This window comes from Heliangelus exortis, chromosome Z (assembly GCF_036169615.1).
Source record: "Heliangelus exortis chromosome Z, bHelExo1.hap1, whole genome shotgun sequence".
In the NCBI taxonomy this organism is placed as follows: domain Eukaryota; kingdom Metazoa; phylum Chordata; class Aves; order Apodiformes; family Trochilidae; genus Heliangelus; species Heliangelus exortis.
Window position 1 is genome coordinate 57,507,795 of NC_092454.1, and position 19,333 is coordinate 57,527,127.

At 36.3% G+C, this 19,333-nt stretch overlaps 1 protein-coding gene across 1 annotated transcript in view; it reads right to left on the bottom strand.

Moving 5' to 3' along the window:
• Positions 1–19,333, bottom strand: part of HSD17B4 (hydroxysteroid 17-beta dehydrogenase 4) — a 54,046-nt gene that overhangs the window by 15,787 nt on the left and 18,926 nt on the right. The window contains exons 12-20 of the mRNA XM_071731743.1: positions 17,455–17,561; positions 16,534–16,767; positions 16,060–16,111; positions 14,620–14,691; positions 13,020–13,123; positions 10,287–10,352; positions 3,618–3,687; positions 426–532; positions 55–141 (exon numbers count right to left, since the gene is read on the bottom strand). Coding sequence (XP_071587844.1) covers positions 55–141; positions 426–532; positions 3,618–3,687; positions 10,287–10,352; positions 13,020–13,123; positions 14,620–14,691; positions 16,060–16,111; positions 16,534–16,767; positions 17,455–17,561 — 899 coding nt within the window. The remainder of the gene's footprint in view (positions 1–54; positions 142–425; positions 533–3,617; positions 3,688–10,286; positions 10,353–13,019; positions 13,124–14,619; positions 14,692–16,059; positions 16,112–16,533; positions 16,768–17,454; positions 17,562–19,333) is intronic.

Consider the following 19,333-nt stretch of genomic DNA (forward strand, 5'->3'; position numbering starts at 1 on the left):
GTTTTTAACAAAGACATCTTTCTCCAAACCCCATAACAGTGAGTGTGTTCTAACCTTTGTCTGGAAATGGATTCTATTTCCTTCCTTCCACATTTCTGTTTGTAAAGTTTGCCCTGGGAAGACTGGTTTTGCAAAGCGAACCTGAAAAAAATAATTTAAAAAGTGGGGGTGTGAACAGATCTGTCTTAAGTAGATGCAAAGCTTAAAAGCATAGGTTCTACTTAAATGAGAAGAAGCAAAGAAAAAGTCAACTGGAAATGCAGAAACCCTAATATTTAAGTAAACATACAGACAGAGGCATTAAAATCCAACAATAAAGTAAAAAGCAAATGTGGCACTTAAGATAATATCCATTTCCCACCCTAAAGAATTATTACTAAAACCAGAAATAAAGAAAATTAACTGCAAAGAATGATCAGGCAGACCTTGATTGCCTTGAATCTGTTGACATCATTATTTGCAAACTGCTTCAAAACGTGTCTAGCAGCAAACCCAAAGGAGCACAGTCCATGAAGTATAGGCTTCTCAAATCCTATTTCAAAAAGTAACATTTTAGTGTCTACAATATTAGAAATTTGCATGTTGCTTCTACAAATATCTGTATCTTACCGATAGTATTTTCCTCTAATAATGTTCTTAATCCTTTTTTAATTTTTAACCTGATTTACCTCACTGAAAAGCATGCTTTACCATTTATTTTTTTCTCTACTTTGAGGCAAAGAGAAGTGATTGCTGAGAAGTGGCACTTCAACTGCCTATGCTATGTAAGACCCCCAAGTAGACGTGGTTCCACCCTATGCAGGTGAAAAAAAAACAAAACAAGGAGACTGGCTGTTTCTGTACATCAGTTACACAGTTACACAGAACTTTATCAACAGTAGGAGGTATTTGTAATGATTAAAAATTATGATATCAAGATTATTTGAGGCTTCCTGGTTTTAATTCTCAATTGTGAAAAGCCTTCAAATGCAGTGCACACTTTAGGATTAATTCTTCTCTATTTAAAAATGTAAAAAAATCCCAACCTGAAAATATTTCAGACATTTTGACCACATCTAACAAAGAGGGAAAAAAAGTGTTTTGTTTATACTGACATTTTTTGTCCAGTTTCCTTGCACTTTGGAACAGAAGTTGAACCTTGGCAGAGGATCATCTTTGTATTAGCACTGAAACTTTTCCCAGTCTTTCCCAAGTCTGACAAAATAAACCTTTGAAAACTGCCCTGAGATTTTCTAAAGTGCAACAGATTTTAAGTTTTTTTAAACATACTGCTTGTACTGAGTATGTTCTGGTCCCTTACCCTTAACAGGTTGCTCTGACCTGACAGGGCTTGTGAACAGTAATTGATCACAATTGCAACAGCCCATGCATTTGAGACAGATCTGTCCAGCTTTGGCTCTGAAACCAGTTGCTTTGTCTGGAACTGCTTTGTCTGGAACTCTGCCACCCTCAGCTGCCAGTCTGTTTTTCCTGAGCTCTAAACAACTCATAGCATCTAAAGAGCAGGAAAAGTTGTGCCAAGAGAAAAAAAGCTGAGAGAAAAAAGCAGAAGCAAAAGCAAATCCAAACAACTGAAAAAGAGACAGAAGAAAGTCTAGACTGCAGAGAATCAGTAGTAGAAGAAACAATCACCTTCAAGACAGAGACAAAAAAGCTAGTAGGACTCAGTGCTGGGAAAGATGGGAATTCAGAGACATGGCCAAAAGGAGGGAGGATAAGAAATTTTGATTTGTTAGGTCAGGAGAGGAAATGTGACAAAGGAACATGAGGTAGAAAGGAACGTGAGTCTGTTTTCTTGCTGTATATGGCTGATCATTCTGCCATTTCTTCCCTGTAAAATATTTGAATATGCTCATTTTTAATAGCACTGTTTTTTCTACACTGTGCACAGAATATTTCTGAAAGCACAAAGACACCATATAGTCCATTTTTAAACAGATTACTGGCATTATAGTAACAATATCAGTATCTGGTATCTCTCATACAGAATGTTACAGTAACATTGAGCTCTTCAAAAGCTTAGCTAAATTCACTATGCATGAACCAAAACCTGCCACTATTTTCAGAACTCAGACACAGAAAAATATTTAAGATCGTATTCTCCTTGGCATTTTCTTTATAAAACTAGGGAAAGTCCACAAGGCAATCGGGTTACTTTTTATCTAGACTGAAACAAAACCAAAATAAATGTTGCTTAGACTTTCTAGTACCTCAGATATACTCACAAGCTATAGAATAGAGGCACAAGAATGTGAACAAGAGTTTTTACGTAGGGTATCTCCTGTGAAAGATTACTCACAGAAAAGTTTAACAGTAATCCTGTAGTAACTTGAGGTAATTATGCCAAATGCTTGCTTCCAGTGCACATTGGTGAAACAATGTCAAAGAGAACACTTTAAGTAAGTAAAGACAAAAAGGTGTGTTAATATGCCCAAGCTAATATTTTTTTTTATATGAAATATATTTTTGTAATATCTCTACAGTGATTTTCTTCTTTGTTCAAACTTACATTTAATATAGGTATTTGAGTAGGAGACTGCCCCAGATCCAAAATCCACTGGGGGCAGTTTTCATTTTTCACTGTGTCTAGGTGCCAGTGCTCTTTGTGTAGCCTGTAGAAGACTGCTACCTGTTTTCTTTTGTATGGGTGAGAGTCTAAATCTTTATGGACTCTAGTATTTGATTATCATTATTTATCTCACAAATTTAAAAAGAAATATAAACAACAAAGTTAACCAAACAATTAGGATGTATTTATGAAGAGAGACAATATGTGTAAGTATGAACTGAACAATGACACATAACTCTGCTCTGTTTATTTTATATATCAAAGTCACCAGAATACTGCAGACCAGTTGTTGCAAACAACAAAAAAACAGATCACTATATTCATGTAGTTTATGATGACAGCATACATATTTAAGAAAATTTCTGATGTAAATCCAATTGATGTCTGCCTGGAACAATCACACTATAGTGCCTGCAAAGCCTGCTCTGAAAGGTACCTTTACAACAGAAATTTAAGAAAACAGATCTGTCTTTATTAATCAGATCTCTGCAGGAATTACTTAATGTGGTTGCTTTGGCATGTACCATTGTGCAAACAACCAAGCTGCTCGATTAGCAAGAGGAACAGTTCAGCATTTTTATATATATAAAAAAAGTGCTAACATATTCCCTCTCTCCTGCACTCCTAAGAGCTACTGGAATTCAGAAGGCTGATAGATGTATAAAAAATTCTATTGAGACCAACATAATCTCAAAATCATTTAGATGGAAACAATTATCTCCTAAAGAATTTATGGAATTCCCATGACGCTTTTGATAGTCACTTTTTTCTGCTTATGAAAGAGATTTTAAAGATGGTATAGGGGTGAGTAGGTAGGAGTGCAAGCATCATTGTGCATTCGTAGCTACAAGAAGCAGTGCTTTGAAGGGAAGCGACACACAGAGCTTTGAAGACATCTAATGGTGACTCTAAGAACAGCTATGAAAAAAGCACTGTTTCCTCCAGCTTGTTAAAGACTCTCTAAGTGAAAAAGAAATACAATAAAATTAAAACTACATTTACATCATCCTTTGTCCAGACATTAATACAATGGCATCCCCCAGCTCACCTCCAAGAGCAGCAAAACTTGGATCAAGGTGTAAAGGATTCAAATCTCCACTCAGACGATACAACGCAGCCTGCAGGAACAGAGAAACAAAAATGGGAGCCTAGCTCTGCTTGGCAGAAACAAGCAGGCATCTCTCAAAACATTTATGATAGTTTAGCAAACTTATCACTATTTATTTTATTACTCATTAGATTACATAAATACAAACCAGCAGAAATCAAATGTTGTGCAAACAAAATGTCCACGCTCCAGGGAGATGTGCCAAAAACTATGTATGGTCTTGGTACTTTAAACAATACAGCTGCTTAATGGAAGGAAAAAACAATGGTGATGCTCTGAGATATCTCACTTAGTGAGAAGAATCAAGTCAAGATCTCCTGAAGGCAGTCTCCTGCAGTGCTAGGAGTCTTAAACTAGCAAACTAAAAGCCAAATCAAATCCAAAAAAGCAAGGTAAATAGAATACCCAGAAATCCTGTGCCACAGAGGCCAATCCATAGGGGGTACCCAAGGAGTGTGTGGTGAAACACACAGTGCTGGTTAAGGGTGGAACAGGAAAGTGAAGTAAATATTTGCGCTCCACTACACTACTAAGGCAAATGGAGTGAAGTGATGAGTGGGAAGAGACAGGTGGATATGGGCTACCAATTACCACCCATAGAGAGCACCTGCTCTCTTCAATTACTGTTCTCTCTTACCTCAATTCTCACACAAATAGAAAAAAAATGGGGTACTGAGATGCCATCACATGCCCGCTCACACACATAAAATCCCCACAACAGCAGGGGTTCAGAGAACATGTACATGCTGCTATTCTGACTTGCTGTGCCCTTATTCAGTCCCATTCTTCCCAAGTAGCTGTTAAAACAGTGTTTCACTGTCAAAAGGCAGAGATGAGCAGCTCTGATGTATTACTACCTTCTTTGTTAGGAGTTGCCTAAGGTCTTACTGCCACCATGATCAAAGTTATAACACTTTGAAAGATATTTCTAGTGAGGACCATACCCTTAATGCCCTTAAAAAAAAAAAAGAAAAATCATATTATAGCTGACAGTTTATTGATAGAACTCCACAAAGTAGTGTATGATCCCTCATCACTGAAGCTTTGTTTTAGTCTAAAATCTAAAAGTCTAAAATGTAAATTTTCTAGGTCTTAAAACCTAGCAAAAAAATACCAAATATTAATAAATAAATTAAATAATAAAATAACTTCTAATCTAAATCGAAATTCTAATGTCTCACTTTAATTCTTCCATTAACTTGGCTTTTTAAGAAAGCTGCTAGGAGGTTATTATCACAAAGGAGCTGTTGTAATAAATTTTAATTCAAACTACATAACATTTCACTGCAATATGAAAAAATTCTATCTAGGAGAATGACATTCCCATATAAAAATGACATTTCTGTTTTCAGCTCAAATCTCAAATATGTCTTTGCAGTGTGAGCTTACTGAAGCTGTAATAAAAACTAGCCAGGTATCTGCTGTGATAATAAGCACTACTTGGGAGACAATATCTCTGTCAAATGCTTTTCAAAACATGGTGAAGAATACTTTTGCTTAACTAAGAAAATAAACATAGCATTTAAGAAATATCTAGCTTCAGATAATTAAATGTGATCAATGTATTTCACTAAAAGTCTGATGCATGGCTATGGTAAACAACACTCATTTTTTCTGTGCCTGCAACAAGTAGAGTTGCACCAGTCATGGCTAGAAAACACACAGGCTGATCTGAATAAAACACTTACATAGCAGTTACTTGAGATTCAGTGAAGTTACATCAGGTCTGCCAAAAACATTCTTTTCATTTACCATTCTTTGGTATTACTTCATTACATAAATTACATTCCACATGAGGAAAGAATTGTTTTAAAGCCTTGTTGGCTCTACTTTCTATATCCCTCAAAATCTGGTATTTCCTGAAGGCCTGAGTGATAGCAGAAAACCAAAAAAAACCCACCCCAAAACAACAAAACAAATAATAAAAAAAACCACCACCAAAAAGAAAAAAAAAAGAAGAAAAGCTATGTATATTTGAAGGATGACAAGAGTCAACTGATGTGGGCCATTAGATTTAAGTCAGTTATAATATGGTTAGATTATTCTCCAATTATTAACACATACTGTCAAGTCTCATTTCCTAACAATTTAGGAGTTCTGCCAGACCACAAAAGAAAAGGCAATATCCAACCTGTCTCTGCCAATTTTTCAGTCTTGCCTGCAGACTGCAATAAATGTCAAAGGTAAAGCTAACAAAAAAGGAACACAAATATTTTCTATTCTAAATGGGGAGAGAAAAATGCTCTGGTCAAGAGCTTATCTTACTCATATGTGTATATATAGGCACACATGTACATGTGTGTAGGTATACATGTACATACGTGTGCACATACATGCACTTCACCAAACAGCTTATTTAGAAGCAAGCAGTAAAATAACCTCATGAAGAGATACAAAGGTCAAATTACTTTGGTTTGGGGAACTTTAATTTTTTATATGCTTTACTAAGAGATGAATAGATGGAAGGAGGAAATAGACTTTTGGTAATGAAAAGCATTTTTTTAAAAATTTAATTACTTCCAGGCTAATACCTTTTCTTCCTTTAGCATCATACCACATAAAATTCTACTGTAATCCAAGCCCTCAGCTATTTTTCCAAATTGCCACAACTAGAAAATTATATTCTGATCTTCCTAACAGGAACAAACACCATGTGGGTGAGTGCATAAATGTTGAAATTAGCTTACTAACATGTAACAAAGTTTTAAGGTAATTACTATTGCAAAGGCTCACTCACTACACAATATGAAGACTCCTGAGAGTATCATCTCTGCATTCTGAAATCTCTAGATAAATTAGGAAATCATTATTAAATCCTTCCAACGGCTGGACTTCCCTTTGTTTTGCTTGTATTATCCTTTGCTGTTAAACACCTTTTTTCTGGCATGTTCTCCACATCTGTGAACCTACTCCAGCACTTTATTTTCTCCATCATGAAACAAATTATTTATGCTACAAATAGAAAAATATCACTTTAGGCTCTCAGGAAGCTAACTTCAGAGAACAGCACATGAGAATATAAATTCATGTGTTTTCAGGCAACACTGTACTACAGTCCTTGCAGCTCAGGACATAAAAAAATACATTTGTCCTGTAACCATATTTTCCCCATCCATGCACATGTTTTCCTCATCTTCTCTTACATGACTCTACTGCACTCATTCAATTAATGGCCTAAACTCAAAACACCTTCCTACACTACAACTTTTTATTCTGATCTGTTTAAAAAAAGCATAAATTTTCTCCAAAAATCAAACAAACTCAAAATAACTGATTTTTTTCCAAATAGAATATTAATGATTACAATTCTTTGTGTATGTTCTCTAAATACATGCACATGTATTTCCATATTCTCAAAATGTAAACACAAATTAAATTTGTGTATAATGAAAGATGACATTCCACAGTTCAACATGGCAATTACACACAGGCTTTCAAGTGTTTTATTTCACTATCCTCAAAGAACTAAATCACAAGACTGAAACTGCTGACAACAGGCAGAAAACATTTTACAGTGGGTTTCGGTTTAGTAATTCATTAGACTGTTAAATGTTTCTCGTTCACCCTTTTTCTTTCAGGATGTCTGTTTAATAAGTTGGTATTGCCAAGTCCAGTCTTTTTACGACAAACTACATTAATGCATCATTGCCTCCACAACTGTTTCCAGTAACATTAAGAACTGCAGTTTTAGCTGAACTTGACACAGTGAAAAACTAAACTTAGATAGCAAGAGCACAGCACTATGAGACAGAGGACCTGCAGGACTGAGAATGGCTCAGGAAGGGAAAGACACTCCTGCAGACCTAATCACAGGATGCTGATGACACTCCTTGAAACACAGCAGGTACCAATTATTTTCCCCTCTTCAGAGAAAACGCAAAGTAACTGTATTTTATAAAGAAACCAAAACACTAAAAAGCAGCAATTTCTTAACATCCTTAGTCAATGCACGGTCAGATTTTAAAGTGGGAGACCCTGATGCAAGCAAAGATTTCATCTGGCCACCAATTCTTAAAATTATTAGACACTTTACTGAAATGATCTTACAATTAAAAAAAACCAACAACTTAGAAGTCCTGCAAATGCGTTATGTTACAAATAAAAATGTTACAGCTTCAGTTTTTCCACACAGACAAACAGGACAGGTAGCTTAAAGAAGAAAGTGGGAGTAAAATACCCTCTTTGCCTCCCTTTTTATTAGTCAGACCTGCTACCAGCTACCCTCATCCTCCTAAGCTGAATCATAGAATCATAGAATCATAGAATTGGCTGTGTTGGAAGGCACCTCAGAGATCATCAAGTCCAACACTTGATCCACTACCGCTGCAGTTACCAGACCATGGTACTGAGTGCCACATCCAGTTCAGGTTTTGGGGCTGGTCTTGGTCAGTATCTTTACCAATAATCTAGATGACAGGATTGAGTGCTTCCTCAGTAAGTTTGCAAATGACACAAAGTTGGGTGGGAGTGTTCATATAATCACAAAACATGACAATTTCGAAGGGATCCGTCAGGATCATCAAGTCCAAATCCTGTCCCTGTGTAGAGCATCCAAATTATTACACCATGTTTCCGAGGGCAGGAAGGCTCTGCAGAGGGATTTGGACAGGTTGGACCAGTAGGCTGAGGCCAATAATACCAAGTTCAATGGCCAAGTGTCAGGTCCTGCACTTTAGTCACAACAATCTCAGGCAATGCTACAGGCTTGGGGAAAGTGGCTGGAGAGCTGCCAGACAGAAAAGGACCTGGGCTGCTGGTTGACACCCACCTGATTATGAGCCAGCAATGTGCCCAGGTGGCCCAGAAGGTCAATAGCACCCTGGCTTGTATCAGGAATAGTGTGGCCAGCAGGAGAAGGGAAGTGACCATGTCCCTGTACTTGCCACCAGTGAGGCAGCACCTTGAGTCCTGTGTTCATTTCTGGGCCCCTCACTACAAGAAAGACATTGAGCTGCTGAAGCAAATTCAGAAAAGTACAAACAAGCTGGTGAAGAGTCTGGAGAACAATTCCTATGAGAAGAGGCTGAGGGAACTGGTAATAAAGTTTAGTTTGGAGGAGGCTGAGAGGAGACCTTATTGCTCTCTACAACTACTTGAAAGGAGGTTGTAGGGAGGTGAGTGCTGCCCTCTTCTCTCTAAGGGAAATGTCCTCAAGTTGCACCAGGGGAGGTTTAGACTAGATATGAGGAAGAATTTTTTTACTGAGAGAGCAGTCATGTGCTGCAACAGGCTGCCCAAGGAGGCGGTGAAGTCACCATCCCTGGAGGTATTTAAAAACCTCAGGACATGCTATGGTAGGCATGGTGATATACATATTATTTTGCTGGAGGGGTGGATATTGATAGATGGATTCAGTGATCTTAGAGGTCTTTTCTAACCATGCCAATTCTGTGATTCTGTGAATTCCAGATGTAAGAGTAAAAGGCTCAGAAACTAAAATTACTGTATGAACAAGGGGATCATAAACATCATTTGAAAATTACAGCAGCTGGAATCAATTCTGATTTAATCAGGCAGAGAATCATTTGAACTAGGTTTTCAACATCAAAAGTAAATACTTGTAACTACTGGACCATTAAGGTCTCTACGTCTTACCTAATAAAATACCAGCTGCTATAGAGCACCTTCCACTGCATTTAACCATCTCCCAGGAATGAAGTACCTTCACAACACTCCCTTCTCTTTGGTCATCTTGCCAACTTTCAATAAAGCTTATTGAGAAGAATTAAAGACATCTCCTAGAGCAGTGCTATGAATTTCAGGATGCAGCAAGTATATCAGTAATAGCAACAGAAGTGCTGATATAAGCTCTTTCCGGGCTTATGTAGGCAGGGATACCTTGGACTTCAACCACTTAAGTTTAATTACTCTGTATCTCATCAAAGGCTAAGCACACCTCACACTTTCAACAGTTGATGATAAGCTTATGCTCAGCATTTTAATTGTATCTCCAAATGCTTCACTCTTCTGCCATGACTACGCTGCTCTCAAAAATACTGCTCAGTGTCTTAATACAGGTAGCATCAAACTTTCCTGGTCTTATTGTTCTGACACCTGCCATATGTTTACCTTCAGAGAAGGATATATTTATTTATTCTGCTTTTTGTCTACGAAAGTAGATGCCTGTGAACCTGTAGGACAGTGCACCCATGGAAAAGCACCTGGACAGACATCTATTTGTATTTCAACTTTCCTTGACTACTACTACAGAAACTCAATTCTTTCAAAATTGTGAACTTTAAGCACTTTTGTTTGGTTCGCAATGTGTTTTCTTGCACCATTTGTATGTTTCATATATTTTGAACCTGTTGTTTTTGGCTTTTTTAAACCTAGGACAGAATACAAACATACATTTCCTCTGCAATAAATGATTATAAAATTGCATCAACCTTGTTAAAAGAATGTCTTAGCACCTTGAACACACGGTCACAACTTAACCTACCACAAACACTACCTTCATGTTATACGCATATATACATACACATACATACACACAAATATAAATACCTGAGATATATAAAAAAATTTGAACTATTACATATCAGCACATAAGACTCCTTTCTCCAAACAACACAATTCTTTCCATACCTAGAGCATCCAAAATTTTACCTGATCAACTGTTGTGACATCAGAAATTACAGCATCAGGAGGTCTCTTGGGTGGATTCACTGTTACCTAGAGCAAAAATAGTAGAATTATTATTTAACTCTAAAAATCTTTTATCTGTACCCATGCCAGAATACATTGGGTTATGTATAAAAAGAAACAGCATCTACAGAAAAGTACCTGACTTACCAAGCCATTAAGACATTAAAACTAGTGAACAGGTGGATAAGTATGAAAACGCATCTGCCAGTAGGGCAAGAGCACCTCAACTTAAGAGAAGGGACATGATTTACATGTTTTGCTCATCACAGACCTAAATTTGGAAATTCTAAGTTTGCTGTTTAAAGTCACAAAAAGACAGATCGTAAAATATAGCTGGTCAGTTTGGGATTTCTTTTTTGAGCAGAGGGACATAGGTGTGTTTTTTTGAAAAGTTTCCATAGACAAAGCAGGAAAATTTATGAATTGAAACCAGCCTCTTGTATGCAGAGGCCTCTGTGAAATTCACTATCTCTGTGTTGTCTTTACTAGACTACATTATGGGTTTTTTTTCTGTCAGAAGAAGGGCTACTGTCTGTAAAGGCTATTCTTTATGTTTTAAAATGCAAAACCATTTATATAGCATTCTTGTACATCATTAAATAGTGGAGTGAAGAAGTTGCAATTGCATAAAGTGCAACATTTAACTAAAAAGTGCCAAGGAACTATGCTAAACTCACTGATGCCACCATTATAGATTTGCAACATTTCATTGAAATGTAATTCTTTTACACAAACTACTACAATCTTATAGAAAATTAAGGTTCCCAAAGACTTTTATACACAATCTGAAATATTATATGTGAATTTTTTATACAATGCAGAGGCTTTTCCCCATTTTTCACAGAAGGCATTTCCATTTGATTTGTAAAGTGACATATCGAAATACTTCTTTATAAATGGTACAGATTTCAGTAAAAAAACTGGTATGATTACATCCAAAAGTCCCCAAATAATACCTACGGTATTACAGATGTACAAAACCTAGGTATTTAATTATAAATTTTCTAAAATACAGAGCTTAAAACAGCCTTTATTTAATTGACTGCTTATTACTGTATGTAGTGCCTCAAGACTAGTTCACAATAAAAACATTTGGCCACAGGTGGCACTACCTTAAACACAGTATGAAGGAGACAGTAGTTTTATGTACCTGAATACCTATGTCACACATTTGGATTGACACACTATGTGTTCATGTGACATTGTTTGTCATTTGCTATCTCCTTCCCAAAATGCAGTTGCCCTCTACTGGACGTGAGAAACTATACTGCTACATCTCTTTTCTCCTTCATGCTTTTAATACACCTTTCACATGAATATCTAGATTTATAAAGAGTTACACGTAGAGATCTCTTCTAGAAATTGTAAGTTCTAACTTAACACCACACATTTCAATACTTCTCAGCTTTTTACTAAGCCAGTAACTATAGTAGAGCAATATCTTGCAACTACTAGCAAAAATATAACACTTGAAAACCAAGTTATTAAACTAAACATGAAAACTCTCTCTATACATACACACAAAATTATCACTAAGTATCCATTTATTTTTTAATATAAGTAGCCCCCCCATGCCCCTTAAGTAGAAGCAAAGAAAATCTCAGAGATGGTACAGCAGAACACACTCTAATGCTAAACTGATGAAACACAGATCACATGTTCCCAACTAAAGATTAAATACTGAGGCAGAAATTGAATTGACACGATCCAATAGTCGTAGGCCCCTAGACAAAGTACCTAGAATCTCAGCTTTGTCACTTCCCTTGCTGCTGATGCTCCATCAAGAGCAACCCAAAAATTTGCTTTAAAGCTACATAACAGAGGGAAGGCTCCCCAAATCCACTTGAGGAAACCATATTTTACAAATAAAAGCCACCTCCTGTTCTGATATAAAATGTCCTCTATAAGATTTTTAGCTCAAAAATAGATAGAAAAAATAAAACCTTTCCCAAGCTGGCTTTTAACCAGAACCCACCTTATGGAGGGTGTGACTAGAAGTCACACAAATAAATAAATAAACTTCAAACCTATAGTTTCTTTTGTTTGCAAGCTTATGTTTGGGTTTTTTAAAACCAAGAGTCAATAAAAGTCTTGCAAAATAGGACAGCTGAACACCTGACCTAAAAATAGGATTTTAAGGACTTTAGATCAGCCAAAAGTACAGCATGTAGCATCTTCTACCAATCCAATACTATTGATTTCAGAACACCCCCCTCTAAATGATTTAATAAATCCCCTAGAGGTGCATTTTTTCCACATCATCATTAATTTTCTATGGCTTTCAGTTTCAATTATTTTAACCTCAGGCATAATTTTCAAATTCCAAATAGATTTTACACTATAAACATATTCCAGAGAATCTTCTGTTCTATTTTCCATTACAGTATTTTATACCGCATATATATGTCATTTAAAATATTTTAATACAAGAGTATCTCGTTAGTTGCATTTTTAGCAATTCACTTTTCTCCATAAGTGGCAAAACCAAACCCACTGATTTTCCAGGTCCTGAACAGTACACTTTCGTTCAGGCTCTTGAATGATCAGAGGTATTTAAGTTTCATCTGAGTTTGTACCACCACTGCTTAATGCTAGTTTATCCTCCCGTGTTGACACAGCAAATATCTTTTCTCACAGTGTTGACAACAATTTGTATGTGGGGTTTTTTTTAAATACGAATCTGTGCGAATTTACCTTGGCCTTTTCTGATGTTCGTTTTCCACCAAATCCTCCAGCTCCAACAAAGAACAACGTGAACTGGTTATAACACACTAGGTCCTTACCACAATAGGTATTCACTGAAAGACAACAAAAGAGGAATGCCAGCTATTGTCTTCAATCACTTTTTTCATATAGATAGCACGTGTTCGGCTTCAAACACAAGAAAGTTCATTTCAGCTACTTGAAAGGACTACATTCACACTGCCATGTTGTAATATTGCAAGAAACTTCCTCACTAGTGAAGACTACGGATCTGTTTCTAATAACATTATGAATTTTATCTATATGAAAGCATTAAAACAGACAATGAGCTACCAAAATGGTGATGACATTCAAAATACTAAATATGTTTCACAACAGAACTAAAATCAGTATTTATATCAGCATCTCACAATGCATTAGCAGTTTATTTCAATGTGATAGAACTGTATCATAAAATATGATGCATTAAAAGCTATTAAGAATCCCTAGTGGTTAAAACACATTATCATCTCACAGAAAAAGTGGTGCCAGTACCTCAGCCCATAAGCAAGCTTTAGTTTAAGGTCACCTATGCTTCTTTTAAAGAAGTTAAACTTGTTACTTCAAATCAAGATTCAGCTGCCTTTTTCCAGTTCATGTCTATTCCATTCCCTTACACCTTCAACTGAAGTTTGAGGCATTGTTAATGCTCATGTCCAGTTCCAGAGGAAAGTTAAAACCAGTTAAGACGTGGCTCATGAAAAGAACTGTTGCACATTGCAGATGCAGACAGACTTAATGCTAGCCCAGCATGCAAGCAAAACACAACTAGGAGGAAAAATGGACAGTAAAGACCTTTTTACAACTTCATCTGTACAAAATGAAGCTCAAGAGTGTTTACAGATTCACTGTCCACTTATCTAATTTGCATTCTAACTTCAGAAAAGACCTTGGGTATAATCCCAAATAGAGACAACAAAATTCTGAAAACAGTTCAGTGATTTCTGGATGCAACTTGATCCTTTAACTAGGACACAAAGGGATGGTTTGAGGTTTTTTCATTCAAAAAACAATAATGTTGGCATAAAATAGACATACTGTTAAAGATGGCTTCCTTATATCCAAGTCTATGCAACATAAATATACATGAAAAATCTTTACAAAACAACCCCACAAAACACAGGCACACATCTGCAAACATGCCCACTTGCTGATGGGTGACAGAATGTAAAATGGCTGCATTTAGTTAGGATTAAGTATTACTATTAAGGATTTTTATATTACATATCTCTTATAATTATTAAATGTACCGAAAGATTTTTTCAGTTTGTGTAGTTCACTATACCTCATAGGAAAGCAGCCAAGCCTTATCTGAAATCCTTTCCCAAGAGGAATGTTTATTTCAGTACATTCAGTACATTAACTGCCCAAGAACAATTACTTCATACATTTAAATAGCTACTAGCTAATTAGCTCGTATCCCAGCTCTCATTGAGATTAATAAACTAACTGTCCTTACTGAGTTAAAACTGGCAGTTATTGGTACAGCTAGTTTAAAACTGAGGCTGTAAAATTTTACTGCATCCCCTCCAAAAATTATAAACCCTCTTACCATCTATAAGCAAGACCGCTCCTGATCCTTTGTCAAGAATATCAGCAACAGTTGAAACTGAAGTTAATTGCCCTGTAAATAAAGAACATACACATGTTCTAAGATTTTCCTTCAGGATAGAAATCTGCAGATCACCATACTTCCTTACTAACAATAATAATAGTGGTAATAATAATCATAGTACACAATTGGTTTGCAGATGTGAGGACTTTTAAAATTCTTTTAAATTTTGTGGGGTTTTTTCTTAATAAAATCTTGCTACAGTTTATTTATTCGGAGCAATACACAAAGCACATTTCAGACACAAACACATCAATAACCTCAAAGATGGCTCAAATCCTTTACAGATCACCCACAAATTTCAAGACATTATTGCTCTAGACAGATATCTAACCATATACGTTTACTTAATGGAAAAATTAAAACTTTTATGAAGTAATCAATTATTAATTATCAGATTTCTTTGAAGTTGATAGAATTTTCATATATCCTTTTGTTTCAGCAAGAAATTACGCCTTTTTTTTTTTCCCTTCTACACCCTGGAAAAGTTAATTTTTAAAAACTACTAATGAAGGAACTCAGACACATGCAAACATATCTTGAATGAATCTAACAAGCACCTTTCAAGTGTTTTAAACTGGGAAAACACAGCCATCTGTGAAAAGAGCTTGTAACTGCAGCAACTGATGTCTTGAGAATTTTGAAAGGAAGCAAGCTGGTTTTTTCGCCTCCTCATGAAGATATCCATTTCTCCTTTACATGCAGAAACAAAACCCCTGTCTTCTTAAATCTTGTCCTCGTACAGGCACCCAGATGCAACCAGTGTTGAAGAATTTTTAGGCAAACATTGCAAAAGTTCTATGATACAATCTTACAGAAAGAATTAAAAACTTCTTCTAGTTAGAATAATTGAATCATCAAGGTTGGAAAGGATCTCTAAGACCACTGAGTCCAATTGTCCATCCTACCACTAAACTATCCACTGCAGCTCTTCATCTATCCTTCTTTTGAACACCTCCAGGGATGGTGCCCCCACCACCTCCTTGGGCAGCCTGTTTCACCACTATTTCTGTGAAGAAGTTTTTCCCAATATCTAACCTAAACCTACCCTGGTGGAACTTTAACCCATTTCCTCTTGTCCTAATGTTAGTATCAAGCTACATGATTGAAGCTCCAGCACACAATGTATTTGCTTATTATATCAAAGATTAGGCATGACTTAAGTATACTACAGAAAAGCAACACCTAATCCCAAGAACACAGAGGTGCAGAATTTCTTCAATAATATATCAGGTTGCCTCTTTCTTTGACCCTTTCCCTTGTCAAAAAAATAAACCAAAAAATCCTGCAGGAAACAGAACTCCCCTATTTCCACTTATAGTATTGCTACATGAACTTTTGTCACAGTGAAAAGCACATCAGCAGCACAAAAGGACTGACCTGAGGTTGGCAATGGTTTATATAGTTCCAGATACTGCTCACCATGCAGCATCTGTGTAAAGAAAGGCAGTGCTGTAACAGTCATTCTCTTGTATTGCTTCCCCAACACAATTGCTAGGAAATACAGCTATTTTAGAAAGTGGTCAGACCAAACAAATAAAAAAGAAAACTGCAAGTCTTTTGATTTGTATTTCCAATTTCATCCCCCATAAAAAATACTTTATTTTAAAGTTTCAAACCCTAGTGGTTTAATAACAGCACATTGAACAAAATTTAACAAAAAACTGACCGTTCATACCATCCTGGGAAGACAGGTGTTATACAAGTGAAGTAAACGAACAATTTCTCAGGATGTAAGACTAAAAAACACTAGGTTTTATTATTCTACACCAAAGGAAACATATTAATATTACAAACATATTAATTAAAGTCATTTTATAGTTATATAAAGTCAGATACTTAACTCTACCATACCTTTGCAAGATCGATATTTAGTCCTGGAAGAGAAGGAACACCATCAAACATTGAAGACTGAGCAGGAATTACTCCAAAACTAGGTAAACAGCAGAAATCTTCACTTCCTTCAAAGAGAAATTTTAGGTGATCTGGATCCTTTGTTGACATTCCCACACCCAGGGCATACATAATAGGTTCCAAGTGAGTATATTTGTACACTTGGGTAGCCAATTCCCGGCCAACAATGCTTGCCTGGAAATTAAAAGTTGGTATAAAATAAAACTTCATAATAGTTAATACTACGCTTGCATTCTTTCTGTAATTCTTGTATCTAACAAAGTTCACATTTGAGCATTTTCTTTATAGTCATATGTAAACATAAAGTATGAGCAATAAATATACCATAAAATTCTAACGGGTTTGTTGCATTACAAGCTACTCTAATATAATGCATTATATCTTACTGCAAGCAGTTTACTTCAAGAATAAGTAGTATAAATTTATATAGCTTTGCTCCTAGCAATGTATAAGAATTTTTCAAGAACAATGCATGAATGAAATAACAAAAACTATAGTAAGACTGCAACAAGGAAAAATTATTTATCTGTAGAAAAGGAGACAGAGCAAAACCACATTGCCCAACAAGACCCATCTCCTGCCCCTTTTCTGAATAATATTCTGAGGCTTTCCAAATTTACAGGCATTATTCAGTATTCAACCTGTTCAATCAGAATTCAATTCAGTTTTCCCATTATCAATAAGAAAACAGTTAAATCTAGAGATGCTTCTTATTCTGTTCCCTCACTTCACAGTTCAAAACACAGTTTGAAACCTCTCATTTTCCAGACAGCAAGCCAGAGGAGAAGCTGATCAACACAAGTCTCTCTGCTCAAGGTTTTCACCTAACTTTGAATGCATATGACAGAAAAAGGTACTTACTGTGTCAACAGAGGAGGAGACCACAGATCTAGAGCTTGTTGAATTCAGAGCAATATTTCCTTGAGACTCTATCTGACTGAGAGCATCACTCAGTACACTTATGGACTCTAGAGTAACGAATTAAAACAAGAAAAAAACAAACAAAAAACCACAAACAAAGAAAACAAGCATTTATAAATAGCCATAATGGAGACACTGCAGATAGACACAAAACAAACATGCCAGGAAATGAGACTCAGCCTGGTACTTATTATTAGGTACTTATTATTTTTAAGCATAATAAATACACATCTGCAAATTGAGCACAGTGATGCATTTTTCAAGTATGTACATAACAGTTTATGATATGTGATCTTTACACCAATTCCATCAGTTCTGCACCCAGCAGTGAACCATGACACCTATCTAATTAACATGCCTGAAAGACAAACTTTTGTTTGTGTTTTGTAAAATACGTCACAGTTCAAGCCAAGAGGAATGTGTCAGTAAATACATTGTTTTATTCCCCAAACCACAGTGTTAAGGAGAAGATAATAAGCACTGTATTTTGACTGTCTCAGAATTAAACACCTCAAAATTAGTACTATTTTTCTTATCTTGAAAATTATTTGCAAGAGAAGTAACAGATCTAATATCCTGTTGGTTACTCTTTGTCTGAAGACACATAAATAAGTCTGAGGTTTGAACAACACCAAGATGGTAAGTGATGTAATACACGGCTGAGATACAGAACTATTGGCAAGGTAGGCCATAAGAACAGCTTGCTCCTTGAAGATCAATATGGCTAAAATCAATATTAAGCACTTGTGTGTTAGAAGAAAAAAATCAAGAAGTTGGCAAAATCATAGACAGAAAAATTCAGAAGTATTTATATTAGAAAAATGGTAAATCACTATTTAACAATCTTAATCTTGGAGCTACTCCCCTCCACTTCAATACCCTTATCTGTACATACCGACTTCCACTTTTGCTTAGACTAACACCCTGTTGCCTTATAGGGCAGCATTAGCCTAAATATCCTGCAAGTTATAGTTAAAATTCTACTTTCTTGTACTTAGCACTGTTGAAATTCATGAAGTTCGCACAAGCCCACCTCACAAGCCTATTAAGGCCCCTCTGGATGGCATCCCTTCCCTCCAGGGTCTCAACCTCACCACAGTTTGGTGTCATCAGCAAACCTGCTGAGGGTGCACTGAATTCCACCATCCATGTCTCCAGCAAATTTGTTAAAACAGCACTGGTCCAAGTATTGGCACTTGCGGAACACCACTCATGACTGTTCTCCATTTTGACACTGAGCCATTGACCACAATCCTTTGAGTGCAGCCATCCAGCCAGTTCCTTATCCACTGAGTGGTCCATCCACCAATCACCTCTTGATTTTTCATTTGCTTTAGTAGAGCCTTCAGAAGGATTTGCTCCATGATCTTCCTGGGAACAGACCAGCCTGTAGTTCCCCAAGTCTTCTTTTTTTAACTTCTTTGAAAGTAAGATCACGGAGCAAATCCTTCTGAAGGTTATGTTTCCTTTTTTCCAGCCAATGGGAACTTCACCAGACTGCCACTTCTTCAATATGACAGAAAGTGGCTTTGAATCTTCATCTGCCAATTTGTTCTAAAGTTGTGGAGGAATCCCATTAGATCCCCCAGCCTTGTGCTCCTTCAGGTTTCTTAGATGGTCTCGAACCTGCTTTTCTCTTTCAGTGGGGACAATCTTCCTTTTTCCAGTTCCTTACTTTGCCTTCAGTAACTTAGGTGGTGTGATAAGAGCCCTTGTTGGTGAAGACTGAAGCAAAAAAGTCATTGATTACCTCACCCTTCTCCATAATTTGCATGACTAGGTCTCCAGTTTGCTTCTAGAAAGGGCCTAGTCTTCCTCT